This window comes from Lingula anatina, chromosome 5, assembly GCF_051362555.1.
Source record: "Lingula anatina isolate TDL-2025a chromosome 5, LinAna3.0, whole genome shotgun sequence".
NCBI classification, from domain to species: domain Eukaryota; kingdom Metazoa; phylum Brachiopoda; class Lingulata; order Lingulida; family Lingulidae; genus Lingula; species Lingula anatina.
In genome coordinates this window covers 4,886,348-4,910,050 of record NC_141771.1, presented here as the reverse complement: position 1 = coordinate 4,910,050, position 23,703 = coordinate 4,886,348, and the positions used below count along the sequence as shown (strand labels likewise).

General features: G+C 38.9%; 1 protein-coding gene across 3 annotated transcripts in view; it reads right to left on the bottom strand.

The window, feature by feature from the left end:
* The window catches only part of LOC106170538 (uncharacterized), a 192,248-nt gene that overhangs the window by 135,339 nt on the left and 33,206 nt on the right, over positions 1–23,703 (bottom strand). The window contains exons 1-2 of one of the 3 annotated variants that reach the window (XM_087012702.1): positions 19,409–19,974; positions 16,322–16,512 (exon numbers count right to left, since the gene is read on the bottom strand). The exons of 1 other annotated variant lie outside the window; for it this stretch is intronic. In XM_087012702.1, coding sequence (XP_086868828.1) covers positions 16,322–16,512; positions 19,409–19,427 — 210 coding nt within the window. In that variant the 5' untranslated portion in view covers positions 19,428–19,974. Of the gene's footprint in view, positions 1–16,321; positions 16,513–19,408; positions 19,975–23,703 lie in introns of those variants that run through there. One more of the 3 variants, XM_087012703.1, reaches the window with a different exon arrangement.

The window sequence follows — 23,703 nt, the reverse complement described above, 5'->3', positions numbered from 1 at the left end:
GCCATTTTTATGGTAAAACAGAATATATAATATTTCTATGAATTATTCACAATGTTTTTATTGTGAAATATAGATCTCATACGAAGAGTTATTATCCCTTTAACCAATATTACAGGGTGTCCGGCTGTATTTAAAAAAAAGTATTTAGTTCTAAATTCCACTGTGCTTGAGCTGCTAATATTAAGGAAGCAACTGCATTAAGTGGCACTGCAAATTTGGTCTACAAGTATTTAATAAGCTGTTGGCCTACAATAAAAGTAGAAATTTTTATACCTAAAAGTGCGATTATAATACTGAAAGAAAAAAAAAACTGTCATGACTCTACTACAGTTTTCTCTCTACACTTATTTAAAAGACAAAAGAGGTAAAAAAAAAATTTTAGATTATTTATTTGTTATAAATAGCAGCTATAATCATTCACATCAGACCTACGGTAAAGTCTTGAAAATTTCGTCGCTTAAAAATTAATTAATATTTTTAATTGTGTAAATCCGACTAATTTTTCAAAATTACCTCTCCCCGACTCCTGGGTATGACGAAATTTTCAAAACTTTACCGTATTCTCAACATTTTGTGCAATAGTCTAAAACTGACAAATATCATTACTGAGTAACCAAGTGCTCTTCTCTGTTGTGGGTTTGAGCAGATTTGTAAGGCATTACCCTGTGGGTAAGACATCTGAAACCCTGGGGACACCTTTCAAATGTGGACCAACTTAATTCACCACTTGTATCTTTCCATGCACCCAAATTCTTAATTATCAATGTATAAGTATCTATTGACACTGAAAGCTATCAATGTTTAACCATAATGCAGTAAATAAATTTCAAGTAAGCAACGCAATTACATACAGATATATACAATTCCAGTAAAAGGTACCAGTAATTCAATGAAATGAAGTTATGTTCAAAGCCACAATGTTGTCTCATTGCTGCCATCACATCCAATATCAATCACAATACAGGTGTGAATGCTTAGCTTTCACAACAATCAAGCTCACCTAACACAATCCTCTGAAACATTCACTTTGCAAACCTCCCACGCCCCCTCCCAACCTCCCTACATATTTGTCTCTTGTTCAGAAAAAAATGCTGTTGCCCTTCAAAGCATGTATTACGTATTGATTTTTGCTTTTGATTACCTATAAAGTGTTATCCAAATTTCATGTTAGGAAGTAAATCAAAGCAATTAATGTTTTAGCCATAATAATATGAGATACGTTTTACAATATATGTAGTACTGAGTACACCATTGAAGAAATGTCACAACATTAACCTTAGCTGGGGTTCAATATGTACAGCTGTTTGCCTTGATTAAAACTGATACCTTTCACATTTCTTTTCATCCTTTTATTCTTCTTAACATTTTTTCCTTAATCTATTTTTGTTTTGCAGGTCTGTAACTACATACTGGTATTTTGCTAAAGCTCTGCATCAATCATCCTCATCTTCATTATTATTATTATTTCACATTTTCAGAAATGTTAACACAGTAAACACCATTATATGAAAATCCAATAAATTTACAGCACACATGTTAACTTCAGCCAGCCTTCTGTCTAAGGCAGAAATCTAGGTCAATGCCCTGGGTGACCTATTTCCAGATGAAAAAAAACCCTTTGATGCTGCTATCAGTGTGTGTACTAGTATATACATGTCAAATATTGCTGTGATACACTAGACCCAGGTAAACATTGAAGATGTCTTATCAGGACGTGAATGAGCCGATTCTAAGCTATCATACATCTATAATGGGTCTCTTCACTCTATACACAGTGTATAATCACTGTACACTACAGCAAAATTGTGTTGTTGTTGTTGTTGTTATTGTTGTTGGGGTGATATGAGGGGGGAGGGGTGTTAAAGAAGGGGAGCGGTCCAAAGACAGAGGAATATATAAATATGAACTGTAAAACCTGTAAATGTCGCCAACAAAACACCTCGGTATGCATAAAATAATTTGGAAATTTCACAAATATGCACTTCATATATAATCCATGCAGTATCTGAAACTTTATCATGGTGCTGAAATATTTACATGCTTTTAATGGATTTATCTGCAATAAATAAATATTGGCGAAATATATAGCAATTCATGTTTGCATAAACAGCAGTGTACATTCTTTATCCACCATATGAGGGGCATTGAAAAATGGACATAAAACTATACCTGATTCTTCACCTCTGTCATTTCAACATCCACGTCTTCATCAGGCTCCGACTCTTCATTTGTGACACTCAACTGAGAAAATTTTCTTTTCATGGACATCATCATTTTTGGTGAATACATGTTCATTTTATTTCTAGAGATAGCTATAGCAGTCTTAAAGAAAGGCTTGAAGTGTTCTATAGATATGGCAGTGTACTTTAAGCCTAATAATAATCAATGGAATATACATATTATGTATGCAAGCTAGAGGATATAGCGATCGCAAAGTTTCAAGAGTGATTTGCACCAGTGGGATTTATACATTTGTTTTCATGTCAAGTTGAGGCAGTGTCTAACTCCAGCCGTGTTGTGTTTCCAGTCAACTTGGGCCCAGCAAGCTTGTAATTATCTAACTTGGCAGTTTGTCTAATTACATAACAGAAGGTGCATTATCTTGATTACTATTGCAGCAGGCGGGACAAGAGGAGGATTAGACTGGCTCCTTGTGGTAAGAAATCCTAGTCACAAAATAATCCCACAATATGCTTATGGTGTATGTGCTATACCACTTCAAGCCACCACAACTCATTCAGAAATATGCATTTATGCATATTCTTGGTAATGTGCATTAATTCATGCTCCCAGAATTATGCATTGACACATGCTCCCTGAAATTCGCATTAATCCATGTTCCCTGAAACTTGCATTAACCCATGCTCCCAAAGTCTAGTGGTCTCTTCAATGTGACCACAAGTAAAGCAGTGCTATATGAGGCAGTCCTTGAATGAACTTTGCAATGAAGAGCTTGTTTACAGTTAGTGGCAAAGTCCTGGCAATGAAGTACATGTATCTATTAAACCCATCTAGAAAACGCAGTTCTTTTCAGTAATCATATCAAGAGAAATCCCACTGGCATTTGTTTCTCTGTGCGTGTTTATACATAAAATCCCAGCTGCTTACTGAAGATAATTCTATGGCTATGGAACTCCTATGGTAGTAGTTTGGAAGGACCCTTTCAGAAAACCTATATCCATGGTTGATATATAGGGTACCATAAGATGAGTTTCACAATGTACTAAAGACAATAATAAATCCAATGCACCTCTGCACCAATCCTGAATCAGAGCCTCTTTATGGAAGTCTCTTATCCCCTATGTTTACAAATGTCCAAGTGAGTTATTCACAAAGAGGATGGACATGTCACTGGAAGTGGCTATATAAACTGCCTGAGCCTACTGTAGCTGTATTATACCCTTTTGTGCCAGTTGTCATCATTTCAGGTTTTCTCATACAAAATGATGGAAACCACATCCCCTGTGGCACCATACTGTAGTTCACTGGTACTACAGCAAAACACACCTGCTCTCTAAGGCAGGTGAAAATGGGTCAAGATCTGTTACTTTAACACATCAAAAGTATATACAAATCTAGGTCTGACTGGCCCATGCAGCTTGTGTTTATAATGACCCTGTGATGGTTAGATCGAATAACAAAATATTTCAACCCTCTCCATGAAGCTTCACAAAAACATGTCCTGACTAGACTCAGTACACTTTCTGATGTACACAGTACACTACTCAAGCCATTAAGCACATGTGCATTGTTGTATTTCCTTCTAGGCTTTCAATTTAAAGCTGGCTCCTATACATTGTTCATCGATAATTCCAGAGTTCTACATGTAGGTCAGTGCAACAAACTTGCAGGCAATCCACCATTCAACTGACTGGAGATATGTTCCATTTAAATTCCTGCATGTGATAACCCTCTCTCTCTCTCTCTCTCTCTCTTTCTCTCTCTCTCTCTCTCTCACTCTCTCTCTCTCTCTCTCAGCAGCCTTCACTTAAATTTCACTGTGTCCTGTCTGTTCCTGGTACATTGACCGCTATGCTCTTGACCCAGCTACTGGTACGTTAATGTACTTGCACCATCAAAATAAACAACTACAGTATATTTTAGTGCCTTTAATTATGATTCTTAATCCATCACTGGGGCCATAAATTCTTCAAGAAGACCTCCACCTCAATGAATTAATTGAAAGGTAACAACTTCTTATCTCTCCTCTTCACTGTTTACTTTGAGAACAGAAAATAATCTGAATGTGAAAGTTGAAAGACTCCACAACACTGACACATAAGGTCACTTATAGCTCTTTTATAAGCTTAATTCTCTCTCTCTCTCTCTCTCTCTCTCTCTCTCTCTCTCTCTCTGTTAGTGTGCATAAACCTAGTCCTAAATGCAACAAAATCAATTTGCTTTATTTTCCAATAAACAAATCACTGACTGCTTCAAGTACACAGTGATTATATAATCCACTCCACTAGTGTTGACATGACCTAGGTCAGAGATCAAGGTCACCAGGTCAGTGCATGGCTGCATTACAAGTAAGCATGCTATGCCTTTTGAAATGTGCACCAGCTGACCCTACATATGTATAAAGAGTAAACAGATTCAAGATCTACACAGTTTTGTAATACTTCTCTAAAGCTATAAAATCATTGTTTTAGAGAAGTTGTTTACTTGTATTCAAATTTCATCATTGTGTTAGAGATGCTCTTGATTTTTATCTGTCATTGTGTTGGAGAAGCCATTGATGAGCTGAGGTTTACAGGTCATTTCACAAGTCAGATGAACTTGGTTCTAGGGTTCTGATCATTTAATCACCCTTTCTTATCCATATATTACCCATTACCCCCCCCCCCCCCCCCCACCCCCAACCACCCACCCTTACTATTTCCCATCCTTATCACTTGCTATCAATTCCTCATCCAAATCAGCCAAAACTCAGACCAGGCACTAACAAATGAAGATAATATAATTTCTCGAAAACTATTGTAGCGGTTTTTGAGTCTAAAGGTAGCGTGCTAATAAAAGTTCAATCCCAAGAAACAGTTCTTTTTGTCAATAAACAGTTTTATTTAAATCCAACGAAGTTTGTAAGGAGGCAATAAAAGAAAAAGTTCAATGTGTCCAGATATAATTCAAATGATACTGATGAAGAGTTTAATGTAAATGCATAATCCAGGGTGCTACTAGGTAAAGTCAATAATCCTAGGAGGTGTAGGCATCGGTTAACATCGTACTGGTACTGGTGAGCTTCACTTCGGAATTATTCCTGCCGACGGTAACCTAGGGTCCCGTAGCTACGCTGACCCTGTCGGGATAATCTGACTGAGATATCCCTTAACGTTGGTGCCCCCAGCCAACGTATCGCTTGTCCTAATCGACCTCCTGCCTAAGGTCTGCCTACTCTACACGGGAGATATTTCCCTCGTCGTTGGTGCCCCAGCCAACGTAACTCAGGCCTTCGTTGCTACTCAAAGCCTGTCGGGAGAATCTGACGGAGATTTTCCCTGTCGTTGGTACTCCTGCCAACGTATCACTCTTTCTAACTAACCAACAATCAACCGCCCCAGTGAACCTGCCAGAGAAAGTAGAAACTTTCTCAATCGGAGCCTCGAGCGTAGCCTTGTCCCATCAGATTCGACCAACCGCCCCAGTGAACCTGCCAGAGGGAGTAGAAACTCCCTCAATCGGTACCTCGAACGAGTAGTATCCTCTGTGTCTCTTCCGTGGTATCTTCACCCAGCGTGAGGTGGGCTCTGTGTAAGGAGATAATTTTATCGTTCTCACCTATGAAAGGGGAAGGGGTATAGGTAAGCTCGTAAAGACGTTGTTAGCACCAGAACGTTACTTCTGTTCCGCAAGGTCGTCCTGCTCATGTTGTGTAACTCGCCAGAATTATTGGCCACAGTGCTGACGAGGGTAATGGTTCCAGTCACATGAATCAATCAATTGTTACAAACGCCCAAATATTTACCGGACGCTCCCATGGGGGTCTTTATGGCCCATAATGATAGGAATTACTTTGATAACGATTGTTAAAAATTTGTTTCATTACAATGCCCCCTCCTCTCGCAGGACTCGTCCTCGAGTCCATTAAAATCAGTGAAATAAAACAGTTCTAACAATTTAAATAAAATCTTTCAACCAAGGCGGTGTTTTTCTTCTTCGCTGTGGCCGTCTACTGATACCTTCGCTAGACGGGAGTTCCTCTTCCACTGGCATCTCCGGGGGTGAGGAAGATACCGACATGTCATTGTCGGTATTTTGCGACAGTCTAATTTCTTCTGCAGTACTTTTCACGGCTGCGTCTTCTTCAGATGTTGGTTCTATGTCAAGGATCTCCTCGGTGGGTGAAGATGATACCGTAAAATCAGCGCCGGAATCTTGGAACTCTTCCTTGGGGTGAAACCATGCTTGGACCTGGGTGCCGTAATACTTCTTCAGTCGATCGCCATGCACTGTCTGGCTCTTAGAATGTGGCCCTTTCTGAACTTTGTATACAGCGTCGCTAATTCTATGTGTGACTGTAAACGGGCCTTGCCACTGACACTGTAACTTGGGTGACAGTCCTTTCTTTCTGTTGGGACAATAAAGCCAAACAAAGTCACCGGGACTATGGTTCTCCTCACGGGCCGTGCGGTCATAGTACTTTTTCTGCCTTTTTGCTGCCTGTCTCAAATGGATGCGGGCTGTTTCAAAGGAAGATACCATCCTCTCTTTCAGTTTCCAAGCATATTCGGTTAAGTCCTGATCTTCCTCATCGATAGTGGATGGCAGGGTCAGGTCGACCGGCATAGTAACTTCTCGACCTAACATAAGCATGTTAGGTGTCATATCAGTGCTTTCATGCACGGTGGAACGATAAGCTAGAAGCAGGTATGGGAGATACTCGTCCCAGTCTCTCTGGTGTTCTGAAGTAAATGCTTTCAACATCACCCCGATAGTCCGGTTAAATCGCTCTACCAGTCCGTCACTCTGAGGCCTGAATGGTGTGGTTCTTGTCTTCCGTATGTGCAGAAGGGAGCATACATCAGCAATCAAATTTGACTCAAAATTCCTGCCACGGTCGGTATGAATCTGATATGGAACTCCAAACCGGCAGATAAACTCCTCAACAAGCTTTTCAGCTATGGTGCGCGACTCCTGGTCAGGGATCGGATATGCCTCTGTCCATTTGGTAAAGTAATCGCTAACAACCATAATGTACCGGTTACCTCTATCAGTGATATGCAGTGGTCCTTTTATGTCAATAGCAATTCGTTCCAAAGTGCAACCCACTGGAAGCTGGCCTAATTTTGCTTTTACTCTTCTTGGTGGATTTTTGGTAGCTCCACATGTGTGACATTGTTTTATCCATAATCTCACGTCCACCTTCATGTACGGCCAGTAGCATCGTTGTTTGAGAGCCTTCATCATCCGGTTAAGTCCCAAGTGGCCACCTGTGGGGTGTGCATGAATTTGTTGAAAAAGATCCTTTCTCAGCGGTTTAGGAGCAATTAGTTGTATCACTGGGTGTCCATGCATTTGCCATCGACGGTATAGAACACCATTCTTTAAACACAAATGATCCCACTGGCTCACAAATTTCTTCAGGGTAGAACATTCTGATGCAATTTCATCTGCACCTGGACGACTATCATTTTCCTTCCAGGCAATCAACTTCCCTAGCACAGGGTCTTTCAATTGAAGAGATAGAATTTCCTCAGGTGAGAGGGGTTGTACCCAGTCACTTGCTGGGGTAAAAGCACAGCATTTAATTGATTTTCCTTTAACAACAGTCGGTTCTTCTTCACACTGCCCTCCACATTGATTACAGGGCCTCCGGCTAAGACTATCAGCATTGGCATGCTTGGTTCCAGGACGATGCTCTATGGTATAGTCATACTCTCCCAACACCTGCAACCACCGGGCCCATTGCCCCTCAGGATCCTTAAAGTTCATAAGCCACCTTAATGACCCATGGTCTGTGCGGATAAGAAAATGTCTTCCATAAAGATAATGCCGAAAGTACTTTACAAAATGCACCACTGCCAAGAGTTCTTTCCTGGTTACACAGTATCTTGTCTCTGGCTTACTAAGCGACTTGCTTGCGTACGCTATGACTCGTTCATGGCCATCCTGAACTTGACTAAGCACCGCTCCAATCCCACGGTGGCTGGCATCAGTGTCTAAGATAAACTGGGCTTGTGCATTTGGAAATGCCAGCACTGGGGGTGTGCTGAGCGCAGATTTAAGCTTCTGAAAGGCACATACTTGGTCTTCTCCCCAAATGAACGGCTGATCCTTCTCAGTAAGACGATGTAGGGGACTGGCGATGTTGGTAAAATTTCTAACAAACCGTCGGTAATAGGAACAGAGGCCCAGGAAACTTCTAACATCTGACACATTGTTTGGAGTCGGCCAATCCACCACTGCTCTTGTCTTGTTTGGGTCAGTTTCTACCCCTCGTTCGGAGACTATGTGTCCAAGGTACTCAACCTCTTTTTGGAACAGGGAGCATTTAGATGGCTTGAGTTTAAGTCCTGCTTGTCGTAGGCGCTGAAGGACGGTTTGAAGACGTTCTAGGTGTTGCTCTACTGTACTTCCAAAGATGATGACATCATCCAAGTAAATTAAACAGGTTTTCCAATGGAGGCCCGCCAAGATTAACGCCATGAGCCGTTCAAAGGTCGCGGGGGCATTACATAATCCAAATGGCATAACCTTGAACTGGAAAAGACCCTGACGTGTGCAGAATGCCGTCTTGTGCTTGTCTGCTGGACTCATCTCAACTTGATGATAGCCGCTCATGAGGTCTAGTGTGGAGAACCACTTAGCGCCGTACAAGGTGTCTAACGTTTCATCTATACGAGGCAGTGGATATGCATCTTTCTGTGTAACATCATTCAGCCGACGGTAATCTATGCAGAACCTGATGGAACCGTCCTTTTTGGTAACCAACACTATCGGTGAAGCCCAGGCACTGCTTGAAGGTTCAACCAAACCTTGGGACAACATCTTCTCTAGTTCATCGTCTGCTTCCTTTACCCGATGTATTGGAATTCTTCTTGCTGGCTGGCGGATTGGATGACTGTTACCAGTGTTTATTGTATGTTTTATCAGTCCAGTTTTCCCAAGATCATTTGAATCCTTTGCAAACACATCGCTATTTTCACGGAGTACTCTGGCTACTTTCTCCGCCTCTGTCGGGTTAAGGTTTACTTTAATTTTGTCCCATAGAGGTTCCATATGAGCCGGTAAACTTTGGTCAGTAGTCTCAGCATCAGCCTGGTCGACCTGTCCTTCGTTCCCAATGACACTGGCTACGTCTGGTTTTATCAAAGCTGCTACAGTTCCACGTCCAAGTTTAAGAGGATATTCACCCTTATTCATGATGCGCAGGGGAACAGACGTCCCACGGAGATCAACCAACGCATAAGCAACTGACGCGTGTACATTATTCTTCAATCTTGACTCTGTAATACCCTCAGTGAGTGTGGGACCAGATTTATGCAGCTGTCCGGTAATAACCATCTCCGACTTTGGGGGTATAACTGTATCTTCTTTGAATGAGACACGGCAACAACGATAACCATTTCTTTCAGCAGTTATCAGCGGAATTTCCTCCCTATCCCCTTCGCCAATGGTCACAGTTAGTTTTTGCAAATTAATTGTACAGCGTAATTGTCTCAACACGTTCATTCCAAGTATACCTTCCCAAGGTACATCGGCAACAATGACTGGGATATCAAACTTGTGGTTATTTATAGACATGGGGACAGTTGTCTCACCTTTCAAGTCCATGAAGGTACCCGTAATTCCCTGTATCTGCTTTGTTGAGGGCCTAACACTTGGCCTTTCTCCTTTTGGAAACTGTAAAAACACACGCTCTGCAATAATTGTAAGATCTGATCCGGTATCCACCAAAAATGAACAATTCCTCCCAAACAAACTTACATGAAGGAATATGGAATCATCTTGTCGAGAGGTCTTACTGTTCTCCACGGTTGGCCGATGCCTCTCTTCTCCAACCGCCGCTAGTTTAACTGATTCGCACTGACTGCCTCTGCTCTTCTAGGTGCTGGTGGGGGTCCAACTTTTACTGGTACACAATTTCTGGCCACATGTCCAAATCCTCCACAGTTAAAGCACTGGACATTCCTACGGGGTGGAGTGACTGGTTTTACATTCAGTACTTGACATTCTCGAGCAAAATGTCCCCTCCTTGGGGTTGATGAAATGATCGTCGTCCAGGAATGGATTGGTGTTAACAGTAATAAAGGGATTAGTGTTGCAGGGAGTTTCAAACTCCAGTCTTCTCCTCGGGTCTGCAAAGAGCGGAGTATCATCCAACACCGGGCTCAAACATGGATTACAACTCCCAAAAGCACTGTCCCATTGTCTTGAGTGGTCGTATATCCTAGTTTCATCTGCCATAATTCTTAGAGGACGTGACAACTTTTGAATCCCACCGCTGCCACCAAATTTGTAGCGGTTTTTGAGTCTAAAGGTAGCGTGCTAATAAAAGTTCAATCCCAAGAAACAGTTCTTTTTGTCAATAAACAGTTTTATTTAAATCCAACGAAGTTTGTAAGGAGGCAATAAAAGAAAAAGTTCAATGTGTCCAGATATAATTCAAATGATACTGATGAAGAGTTTAATGTAAATGCATAATCCAGGGTGCTACTAGGTAAAGTCAATAATCCTAGGAGGTGTAGGCATCGGTTAACATCGTACTGGTACTGGTGAGCTTCACTTCGGAATTATTCCTGCCGACGGTAACCTAGGGTCCCGTAGCTACGCTGACCCTGTCGGGATAATCTGACTGAGATATCCCTTAACGTTGGTGCCCCCAGCCAACGTATCGCTTGTCCTAATCGACCTCCTGCCTAAGGTCTGCCTACTCTACACGGGAGATATTTCCCTCGTCGTTGGTGCCCCAGCCAACGTAACTCAGGCCTTCGTTGCTACTCAAAGCCTGTCGGGAGAATCTGACGGAGATTTTCCCTGTCGTTGGTACTCCTGCCAACGTATCACTCTTTCTAACTAACCAACAATCAACCGCCCCAGTGAACCTGCCAGAGAAAGTAGAAACTTTCTCAATCGGAGCCTCGAGCGTAGCCTTGTCCCATCAGATTCGACCAACCGCCCCAGTGAACCTGCCAGAGGGAGTAGAAACTCCCTCAATCGGTACCTCGAACGAGTAGTATCCTCTGTGTCTCTTCCGTGGTATCTTCACCCAGCGTGAGGTGGGCTCTGTGTAAGGAGATAATTTTATCGTTCTCACCTATGAAAGGGGAAGGGGTATAGGTAAGCTCGTAAAGACGTTGTTAGCACCAGAACGTTACTTCTGTTCCGCAAGGTCGTCCTGCTCATGTTGTGTAACTCGCCAGAATTATTGGCCACAGTGCTGACGAGGGTAATGGTTCCAGTCACATGAATCAATCAATTGTTACAAACGCCCAAATATTTACCGGACGCTCCCATGGGGGTCTTTATGGCCCATAATGATAGGAATTACTTTGATAACGATTGTTAAAAATTTGTTTCATTACACTATGAACAGATCCGAAAATTTACACTTCCCAACACTGGATAATGTTTTTTTTCAAAAGTTTTGTAAAAGATGTAATAGAAAAAGAAGCAATTTTGATCATCTTATAACAGAATGATTTTGAAAAAAAAAAAAACAATATTAATTAAATTAAATTTGGAATAAGTGGCATGGAAAATGTTTGGGTAATAGCTGTTTGAGCTGTTTCCATGCTACAGCAGCTAGAAAACTTGTTATCACATGTCTAGAGAGTTGATGTGAATATCTTGTTTCTGCCAATTTTATCTGGCATGACGGCAGCAGGTAGCAAATACAGTACCACTTCACCTGTTTCTCACTGAGCTGCTTAAACAGAAATAACAGACTGACAAAGATTAAGTCTTAAAATAAAGTCACCTAAGGATCGAAATTCCTGGACCAGTAATCAAAAGTAACAACATCCAGCAACAGGCAAACTAAAATCATTCCATGCCTGTTTCGGATTGTCACAAAATAATCTTAATAATAAGACCAGTCATCAATGGTAATGGAAATGGTAACCAACCTTTCAGCAAAGGATTTAACAAAAACCAATAACAATTTAGCTGATAAGATCAAAATTATATTTTCTAGTTAAAAATGAATGGCATAGACTACATGCCTAAACCACACTCCAGATAAAGATATCATAAGATTCTGATAGAATTCCCAGCCAATGTGGAACCCTGGGCTCCGTAACTGAAAAGCATCGCGAATTGCAGCCGAGCGCAAGCGTCCTATTCCATAACTCGGCATTTACTTGCCCCATGTAATAGCCTCAAAACGAATTTTGATATCGTTACCGCAATTCATGATGCTTTCGAGTTACGGAGCCCCGAGCTTTCACTATGGGTATACCCAATGCTGCAATATTCATAGCCATATACAACATGTTCTCAACCACCCTGTAGGGAAACTTATCAGTTGCTCTCTGATACGTATACATTAAACAAGAAATAACAATGGCGAGGAGAGCAAGACATTAATAAATGTCTACCTGTTTAATGGTGCGCTGCATGAGGAACAGCAAGAATCCTTGATAAATACCAATTAACTGTATTCAGATTCACACATTGCACTAGCTGTGCCAGTCCAACTCTGCAGAGGATTCTTGCTTAAGTGCAATCAGTGAACTCAGCTTAACTGTCTGTCAGGCCTCCTCAAACTCCAAGGTGGTAATTAACTATTGTGTGCTGATTAAGCTGATTCCACTGATTGCACTTTGGCGAGAATCCCCCAAGAGTTGGACAGTCCCAGCTAGTAAAATGTTTGAATCTGAATGCGCCCTAAGTTTTGATACTGATCAGTGAAAAAATCATGAACCAAGGCAAAATTAAACCACTTAAATATCAATTAGCATTCTCACACTTTGAGTAATACCTGCAGAACTAGTAGAACTTTATGTCAGACATAAGTGAAAGAAATCTATGATAAATACTCAAGTTTCAAGTCAAGCAGCATAAATGAAATTAATAACAAATAAAGAAACAAAATAGGTGAATAAAATACGCATATTCCCTGGGCTGTTATCACTCAAACAGCAAACTTTGTGTCAACTATTAATACCTTCGGCTCATAGACTTCATAGCCACCTTTACCTTCACCTGTGATGTTATCAACTATACCACACTGAAAAAATAGTCTTTATCATATCAAACTTTTGCCTTCAATACAGGATGAAAAATATATAACACAACTCCAAGTGCATGTTAAATAATAAATGCATAAATCATACAGAAAGACCTGAAATAAATCCGTATTCCTTCAATCAAGTTAAAAAGCTGGTTTATGCCCATGAGGCAAAATGAAATTAATCAGTGAATGAAAGTTGTCACAAAAATCATGATAGACACATTTTTAATTTGAAACACAGTACGTGCCAATAAAGTGTCATTAGTGAGCCCTGTCAAGGTAACATGGAAAGGAAGGAAGGAGAATACATAAAACTTCCAAAGGTGGAGGAGTGGAGATGTGAAAGCTTGTCAGAAAGTGCATGTGTTCGTGAATGAATGGGTGCATGTGTGTGAGCATAAGCACATGCACACACGTGTACGGGTTGAAGGAATTGATGAGTGTTCTTATATGTTTCTAGTGCTGGAAGGGGTACAAATCATAATAATAACTACAGGGGCATGTAGAGGGATTGAGATGTAATAACAAGGCAGCAAAGCTGTCAAATGTACAGACAAAAAACAGGAAATAACAAAATAGGCTACTGTCAATTCTGATGCAAAAGTACATTATGTTAAACTGCAAATTCAACATCAAATTTTAATTATGCTCAACAGGTAATACCAATGTAAGTAAAATGTGTAACAAGCATAAGGCCTCAGGCCCATGGGAGTTCAAGTTCACACTTTGAAAATGTATAACTTCCAGAAAAAGAAGCCAATTAGACTGCTTTTCCAACTCCGGCAGCATTTTAGTCCTGTGTTTCTTTTTTCTTTAGTTTGGCAATCATAAGTAACATGGTTTTCCCATAATGGTCATCATGGTAGCAGCACCCAAAATTGTGTTTTCTTCTATTCTGATGCAATATTACATAATGGTTAACAGCATAATGACCATCAATTTTTAATAATAAAATATTAGTATCATGGATATTCAGAAAATGTTACTTCAAAGTCACAACTTGAATATGCCAAAATGTAAACAAGACAGCACTGTTCTGAAATGGTTTTTTCCATTTTTAACAATTTTTTAAATAGTACTTCCATTTTTATATGATCAACTAAAAAAAATTGATGAGATGGGGAAAATATAAATAGAACAGTGTTAAATGCTCAATTTCTTCCATTCTGAGATTCTGAACATAGTGAATGATTGAATCTGACAAACTGCAATGATATGAGTTTATTTCCATTTTTGAAACTTAGCAGGATTGACCACTCCTGTGAGTTTAATGACAATTGGCCTATCTGTTTTTCTTATATTGTGTTAACAGTGTTGCATATGTGCTGAAAAGTGAAAAAAAAGCATAACTACTAAAATACTGGCCCGATCATGCCGATTTTCGAAACTGACCTGCGTTTTATGAATATTCATTAGCTCTGTAAATATAAAGCCAAAAAGTAAAACTGCCTTCCACTTATCCTGTTTACAATGAAAGTGCTTGCAGTGCCGGTGACGGCAATGATGGCAACGACAGACGCAGGTGATGGCAATATGTACAGACATATCTATATATATTTACTGTACTGTTTGAGAACAGTAAGTGACAAGGTTTTTCTTAAAAGGTCATCATGGGAGCAGTGCCCAAAATAGTTTTTTTTTTTCAAATTTTGATGCAATATTACATAATGTTTAACAGCATAATGACCATCAATTTTTAATAATTAAATATTAGTATAATGGATATTCAGAAAATGTGACTAACAAAGGTCTTCAGGCCCATGGAACTTCAAAGTCACAACTTGAAATTGCCAAAATGTAAACGAGACAGCAATGTTCTAAAATGTGTTTTTTTTTACCATTTTTAACTATTTTTAACATAAAACAAAATTAACAGTGTATTGCCATTTTTTATATGATCAACTAAGAAAATTGATGAGATGGGAAAAATATCAATAGAGCAGTGTTAAATGTCCAATTTCTTCCATTCTGAGATTCTGAAGTGACATGGTTTTTCTTAAATGGTCATCATGGGAGCAGTGCCCAAAATAGGGGTTTCTTTAAATTTTGATGCAATATTACATAATGTTTAACAGCATAATGACCAACAACTTTCAATAATAAAATATTAGTATCATGGATATTCAGAAAATGTGACTAGCAAAGGTCTTCAGGCCCATAGAACTTCAAAGCCACAACTTGAAAATGCCAAAATGTAAACAAGACAGCACTGTTTTGAAATGTTTTTTTCCCATTTTTAACAATTTTTTAACATAAAACAAAATTAACAGATCACTGCTGTTTTTAAATGATCAACTAAGAAAATTGATGAGATGAGAAAAATATCAATAGAACAGTGTTAAATGTCCAATTTCTTCCATTCTGAGATTCTGAACATAGTGAACGATTGAATCTGACAAACTGCAATGATATGAGTTTATTTCCATTTTCGACACTTTATTACACAATACACGATAACAAGTTTACCATCATTTTTACAAAATCAACTAACAATGTTGTAAAGATGCAGGAAATGTCAAACAAAACTTTTATGTATCTTATAAATTAAATAATGAAACTGTTAACATGCCTAAGAATTGAATCTGAGGAAATGTGAAAAAACAGCATAACATCTAAAATAATAGCCCTATCATGCTGATTTTCGAACTTGACCAGCGTTTTAGTAAGATTGATTACTCCTGTGAGTTTTATGACAACAGGCTTATTGGTTTTCCTTGAAATATGTTTACAGTGTTGCATATATGCTTAAAAAGTGAAAAAACAGCATAACTTCTTTAAAAATGGCCCGATCATGCTGATTTTCGAACTTGACCTGCGTTTTATGAATATTCATCAGCTCTGTAAATATAAAGCCAAAAAGTAAAACTGCCCTCCACTTATCGTGTTTACAAGGAAAGTGCACGGCATCGGCATCGGCATCGGCATCGGCATCGGCATCACCATCGGGGATGACGGCGACGACAGACGCAGGTGATGGCAATATGTACAGACACATCTGTGTCTGTACATAAAAAAGGTTGGAATAGGCTTTTAACTTCAGGTGGCTTTAGGTGTTTCATCAATCAAGACGAGGTAGGGGTTCCTCAATAGGACTGAATGAGTTAATAAAATGTGCACATGCATTCAAAAAACAATTCTTCAACTCACCACAGAGTGTCTCTGTCTGTTGTAATGAGTTCTCATCTTAAAATCCCACATGTTCATATCTGCCGACATCCTGCGCGGGGCGCCATCGTAGACTGGCACCTGCAGATGGTCCATCTTTTTGGCGTGAAATTTACAAAAGTGGTCGCCAGGCCCTGTGTGTTCGTGACCCTCCATTTTGTTGATGTTGCAGACTGAAACGTATGGTGAGTATATATTCCTTCAGAACTTAGCTTGTTTTGTATCAATTCTCATTTACACAGTTTTTAGTCTTGGTGGATAAATGTTACATCATCTCAAATCTCTCAGATGCATGTGCCCTTTACTTAGACTGTATTTGCCCTCATGTGCATATACCGGTATATTCTCTCAAGTAAATAACTTGAAATCCCCTTTTTTCATAGAATGGAAACCAATTTGTCCTCTGATGTGCTCTACTAAAGACAAGTAAAATATGGAGAGCATAAATGAATTTTTTACTCTTTCTGCAGTTGAATAATGCATAAATCCTCCCGAGATTCGATCAAGCTGATAAACGTAAATCTTGCCCTCTATTTATTATCGACATTTGCCCTCGTCAGTAATCTAGTAATCCCTACTCGCTATTTCTCCTGAATAACACGCAGCAACCTTTTTCATCAATGTCTCCTCTATCAAATTATCCTCCTTTTGTTTAGTCGCAGCAGGTACAGGTATGTCTTTTAGTGTTATACACTGCGCCTTTTTGGTAGACTGAGGTTTTTTAAGTAGGCTAACTTCTGGCTTTTCACAAGTCCATTTTGCACCAAGAAATTGTACATTGTGGATGTTTCTTTATGAAGACATGTATACCTGACTAGTTCACACCACAAGAAGCCGACAAAAAGACAAACGCATCAAATGGATCTCTTCGCAGCAGTATCTGTACCTGTCTATCCACTAGTCGCAGAGCCAATGTATATACAGTCTGCTTTTAACCTGCGTTGTACTGCATTTCTAATCTACCCTCTAACTACAGGTATCTTTAGTGTTGCTATGGCAACTTAACAGGCTTAAAGACACTATAATTTGATTGGCTTAGTATGAATTAAGCTCTGGTCATACTCAAAAACGTCTTTTTTTACAATTTAATCAGTTTGTTTTTATTTGTCTGTGTCCAGGACAAATTTGCACAAATAATAAGTGCTATAGCTTCTCAACAGTTTAAGTTTTGATTAAAAGTTATACCCATTTCTTCTAATCCCAGTAGTGTCATAAAATCTATATATCTATTGATATAGTATCCCAGCTTTTTTTTTTCTTTTTTTTTTTTTTTTTTTTCTTTTCTTTTTTGTATGTCCTTTTGAATAAAATGCAGTTCTCTAACCTGGCAACTGTAGCACCAACCTATTACTTTTTATGATGTAGCGAAGTATGAAGATCACATAAATATCAGTGTCAACTGTCTTAGATCTGTAGATCATGTCTCACAGCACTATACCGTTATTCAACGTAGTCAGTTTCCTCAACTTAAGTTTCCCTGAATCAAAACAAAAATAAACCGAGTGCAAGATATATCTGAACATCCATACAGGTGAAAAATAGGACACTCCCTCTTACTCAGACCAAATTAAGTTACTGGATCAGACTTCCATTTCAAAGTTACTGATAAACTGCTCAGAGAAAGTTCACGTGCCAGGTAGAAAAGAAAACAAGTGGCCAGCTCTTCTTTCCCCTTCCTGCAGAAACCAATTTCCCGGAGAGAAAAAAAAACTGACAGTAATACAAGAAAGATCTGGATCGATTCCCTAATACCTACTGTGATAGATGCTGTGAAATTCAAGGAATTGAGATATCTCTGTGTTTGTTATGCTATAGAAGTAATCACAACAGACTATTGTAACGAAAATAAGCTCCGTTATCAGCAATACCTGTCCATTAGTTCAAATTAATGATGTCAGATCAGAGGCGTGAACCCAGATTCCTAATAGCAGCAGCCAAGGGTCTCGATCAATTTTTTATTTCACAATAATGTTTTCGTCTGGCAATGAAAGTGGCATTGGGCTCAATGGTATCCACAGTTGTGTCAATAACGTCTAATGAATGCACTGTCTTCCGGAGATCAACCAAATCAATTCATCTATCACAGAGAAGGAAACGACCAGGTAAAATGTCTGGAACCAGAATCCAAAACCAAGCAGAATCCAGGATGTAGAGCATTGGTTTGTTTTAGAACAAACAAATAAATTAAGACACTCTCGATCCGTCAATACTGATAATATAATACTTTCCTTTGCTGATGATTCACACCTGAAAAATGCGAGACGTTCTTGAACACCAAAACAACATCTTCATTGCCACTGTCACCTGCGTAACTTGGTGCCGCCAGACTGCTGCGGTAATTTTGGGATAATCCTTTGATAAATTAACCTGTGGATGTAATAGTTTATTGCAGAACCTCTATGAAAAAAAAGCTGCTTGAGGATCCCCAGGTTATATCTGTGAGACAGGAACAAACAGGTGAAAAAGTTCCTATGATTATTCAATTTATCACCAGATAAGTTACCTAATGGTTTCTTCACTCCCAGCTAGACTGGATGAGATCCTTGGCGGTATTTGAGGATAGATGGGAGGGTATTTCTATTTGGCTAGATGATCACAACTGTGTGGTACACATGAAGTAAATAACTACTGCAAGGTAGACTAACTGATTCTCTCAGCTATTTACAGGCAGGAGTTCTTAAAATAGACACATTTATGTGGTATGAACTTTGTTAAAAGTTGGGGATATGGTGTAATTCACTGTTGTCTTTTTATTTATTTATTTATTTTTGTTCATTTGTTTATTTATTATAATTATTATTTTTGTTGTTATTATTATTATTATTATTATTATTATTATTATTATTATTATTATTATTATCCCCCCTCCCTCTCCTCAATACATAAAGAAAAGAAAGAGGGCTAAACAGGCTGCCTACTCACATCATGGTATAATGTAATTCATACCTGTAGCCCTTTGAAACAAAAATGAGCACAAAAAAGGCACTCTCTCCAGAACTAATTACAGTAAAATGCTCAAGTAATTTCATCCAAAAATAAGACAATTACCACAAATGTGAGGCCAATTACCTGCTGTGTGGGAATCCATTTTCACCAGAGTTGGAAACCTTTTTTCTAAGAAAATACACTAAATTGGTCGGAATGACTGCTCTAATTGACAAGTGCGCCTTGTCACTCTTACAAGACTAAAGGTTAGAGATGTCTGCAAGCTTCCCAATATCGATCATAAAATCTCTGTAATAATGTGTCATCTGTCATCTGTCAACAGCACTGACAGTGTGAATACCATGATGGTGGCAGGTTCTTGAAAGCAACAGCTGAGGCAAATCTTGAAAATGTCAGTCAAACCTCGGATGAATATGATGTCAAATCATCTCTGTGGAGTTCTCTGTTGGCTCAGAGCAATTTCCAAGAGTTCTCTGTAACTCTACTCCCTCTTTTTCTAGCTGTGAGATTAAAATCTCCAAAAATAGTGGTTCAACTTCATCTGTGTGTTCTGTTCAACACTGCCTGATATCACACAGTAAAACTGACTACGGTAATAAACCTGCTACATTAACTGTCACTGGTTGTAAACTTTACAGCCTCAAAAATCCACTGTATCCCAGCATTTTTGTTCTGCTGATAGCAAACACTCTCTCCTATCTCCCGAAAGTGACCACAAATCATCTACCTCCAAATATAGCACATCCCCTCCCACTTGAATATGTCACCACGGGTACAGATCACAATGACTAGCTGGAAGTCTTAGGGGTGAACTGTCACATTCCCAGTACTTCTCACCTGACATTTCACTGCACTTACCTGATTGCTCCTCACCTGACTTCACCAATGAGAATAAAAAACCCCTGTTGGGTCTAGAGGGAGTAATGACTGGTTTCCTAACTAGCTTGGCTTTATCAGGAGAAGTGATCAGCACTGATTAAGTTTATGGGTAATCAGAGTAATGGCAGCCCTTCAGGTACAAAGTCATGGATCTTCTAATGAGGAGACAGATGAGCTTTGGACTCGGTGGGTGGGGTGGGGGGAGGGGGGGGTGGCCAGGGTAGTCCCAGCCAAAAAGCTGTGTTAAATTTTAGATTCAATTTCTTTAAACTTTGACCCAAAATAAATCATCATATTAGCTCAACCAAATGAAATTTGGGACATGGGAGTAGTAAAAGATAGAGGTGGTTATAGTTTTCAGCCAATAGTAACAGAACAGATAGGTGTATTATTGGGCTATTACTGATTTATCTTCATTTGAATAGAACATACATATTTTGACCAATAAGTAAGGACTAACTTTTTTGACACACATTTCTTTGTGAGACTGTCACAGAATGAACTGTTTTATTGTGAATAGTGAAGTGCAGTAGTCCTGCAAGTCCATATCTCTGATATTAACAGTCACAGTGCATGGTGCCATATTGCTTGTCATTCTGTTACATATTTGATACAATGTATCCTTGGGGGATCTTGAAGAACATGTTGCAAGGAGTGTCCCTCCTACACACAGTCTTACACTTATTTCACTCTAAAAATTTTTTTAACACAACAATGCTTTATTCCCAATATTCAATTTTTATTTCATATATTTATTGACTAAATAAATCTTATCTTGAGTGGCACAGCAAACATGGCCAGGGGAACAATAATAAATAAATATTCTGAAGCTGATTTGGAGTTTTGCGTCTGACTTTTATTTTCCTCTGATTCTGCTTGGCATTTTCCTAGTTTTTTGCCCTTTTATCTTGGAGACAAGATTAACAATTTATCTGTGAAATCTTCACTTTTCCTTTATTTTGCTGAATGAAGTTACATGTATGCCTTCATTTGTAAATGTTCAATCTTTTTCCTGAGCATGAAAAATCAATCCTTTCTTGATACTGACATCTATTCAAATGTCTGCAATAAGTAATCATACTACATGTACAATAAAGTAAGCCAAGAATTACAAATCATTCTCTTTTTTCCTTGTCATTTTCAATAAATGAACAACTGTGTCACAGTCAATAATAACTCAATAATATACAAGCTGTCTAGTGCTTCAATAACATAAGTACTTGTATGTTTATGAAAAGATGAAGTTACAGTTCCCTTGAAAGTGTGTTCCTCTTTAAAAAAAAGGTGTGCTAAGTAACAATACAAGTGACTGTTTTAACTAGAGGATCAGAGAGGCGATACCGCCTCCGAATATTGTACCACCAGCTGGAGCAAGCGCATTCGTATAGACCCCCACATACACAAAATAAGGGGTGCAGCCACCAGTCTTGTGCTTGACAAGCTGTAAAAATGCAATCAACAAGAATTTTCAAAATATGCAAAAAATATATATAACTAAAAATGGTGCAATCAAAGTTAAGTTCATTGTAAGGTAGGTCAAAGGTCAATTTCAAGGTCACAGTAAATTGCCAGTATATGACTTCCTATCCAACTTCAATAGTAACTATGGACCTATCTCTGCCAGTTTTGGAGATAAAAGGGAAGCAAAATTTGCAAAGTTCAGTTCATGGTGAAAAGTAGGTAAAAGGTCAATTTCAAGGTCACAGTAAGATTGCCAGTATATGACTTCCTATTCAACTTCAATAGTAACTATGGACCTATCTCTGCCAGTTTTGGAGATAAAAGGGAAGCAAAATTTGCAAAGTTCAGTTCATGGTGAAAAGTAGGTCAAAGGTCAATTTCAAGGTCACATTTAGATTGCCAGTATATGACTTCCTATTCAACTTCAATAGTAACTATGGACCTATCTCTGCCAGTTTTGGAGATAAAAGGGAAGCAAAATTTGCAAAGTTCAGTTCATGGTGAAAAGTAGGTCAAAGGTCAATGTCAAGGTCACAGTAAGATTGCCAGTATATGACTTCCTATTCAACTTTTTTTTGTTCAAATTTCAAAATACTATCTCGAAATTTCGAGATAAATTTTTTTGCTCAAATATCAAAATGCTATCTCGAAATTTCGAGATAATTTTTTTTTGTTCAAATTTCAAAATGCTATCTCGAAATTTCGAGATAAAAATTTTTTTTGTTCAAATTTCAAAATAGTATCTCGAAATTTCGAGATAATTTTTTTTTCTACATATGGCACCAGTCGGCTTCCGTACATTTTCCTTTCACCACCAATATGTACTTTCTGATACAGCGTAACTCGAAAACCGTATGGAATACAAAAAAACCGAGACCACCTCCAGTGTTGGGCTTTACATGCTCTACAAAATGCAAAAAAGAATGGGTCTCTAGCATTAACGGTTCCCGAATTAGAGACAGTTTTCAGTTTCGGTATCTTATGGCCGCTACTCCTGTGAAAATGCACCGATTGACCCCAAATTCACGGAGATGAAAGATGACCTGAAGGGTAACACTTTCCAATAATATTATTGGTTAAGTCTGTGTGGCGTCTGAATAACAGGGCAAAAAAATTTTTTTTCGTAAAAAATTTCATTTTTTTGAAAATTTTGACCCATTTGACCTTGAAGTAAAGGTCAAAGGTCAAATCCGAGGGTATATTTGAAATCTACACATATGACTTTTGGAAAGCCGTCTATAGAAATTTTTCCCGTAACTCCTTCTGTAGGGTAGATAATTAGCATTTAATTTTGCCATTTTTAGACAAGGGTGCATTGCAATGAGTGCCACACCCAGACCCCAATACCGACAAAGCCCAAATTTTACGTGGAACGAGTTGAGATTATAGGTGACCTAAATCCATGAGATGGGTACGGGGGCCCTTACCGTCTAGGAGGAGAAGCGGTAACGGTAACATGGCGGCGGAGCCGGCGGAACGGACCGGACGGGACCGAAACCATGTGTACCGCCAGCGCTAACGCTGGTGGTAAATTTTTTTGTTCAAATTTCAAAATAGTATCTCGAAATTTCGAGATAATTTTTTTTTCTACATATGGCACCAGTGGGCTTCCGTACATTTTCCTTTCACCACCAATATGTACTTTTTGATACAGCGTAACTCGAAAACCGTATGGAATACAAAAAAACCGAGACCACCTCCAGTGTTGGGCTTTACATGCTCTACAAAATGCAAAAAAGAATGGGTCTCTAGCATTAACGGTTCCCGAATTAGAGACAGTTTTCAGTTTCGGTATCTTATGGCCGCTACTCCTGTGAAAATGCACCGATTGACCCCAAATTCACGGAGATGAAAGATGACCTGAAGGGTAACACTTTCCAATAATATTATTGGTTAAGTCTGTGTGGTGTCTGAATAACAGGGCAAAAAATTTTTTTTTCGTAAAAAATTTCATTTTTTTGAAAATTTTGGCCCATTTGACCTTGAAGTAAAGGTCAAAGGTCAAATCCGAGGGTATATTTGAAATCTACACATATGACTTTTGGAAAGCCGTCTGTAGAAATTTTTCCCGTAACTCC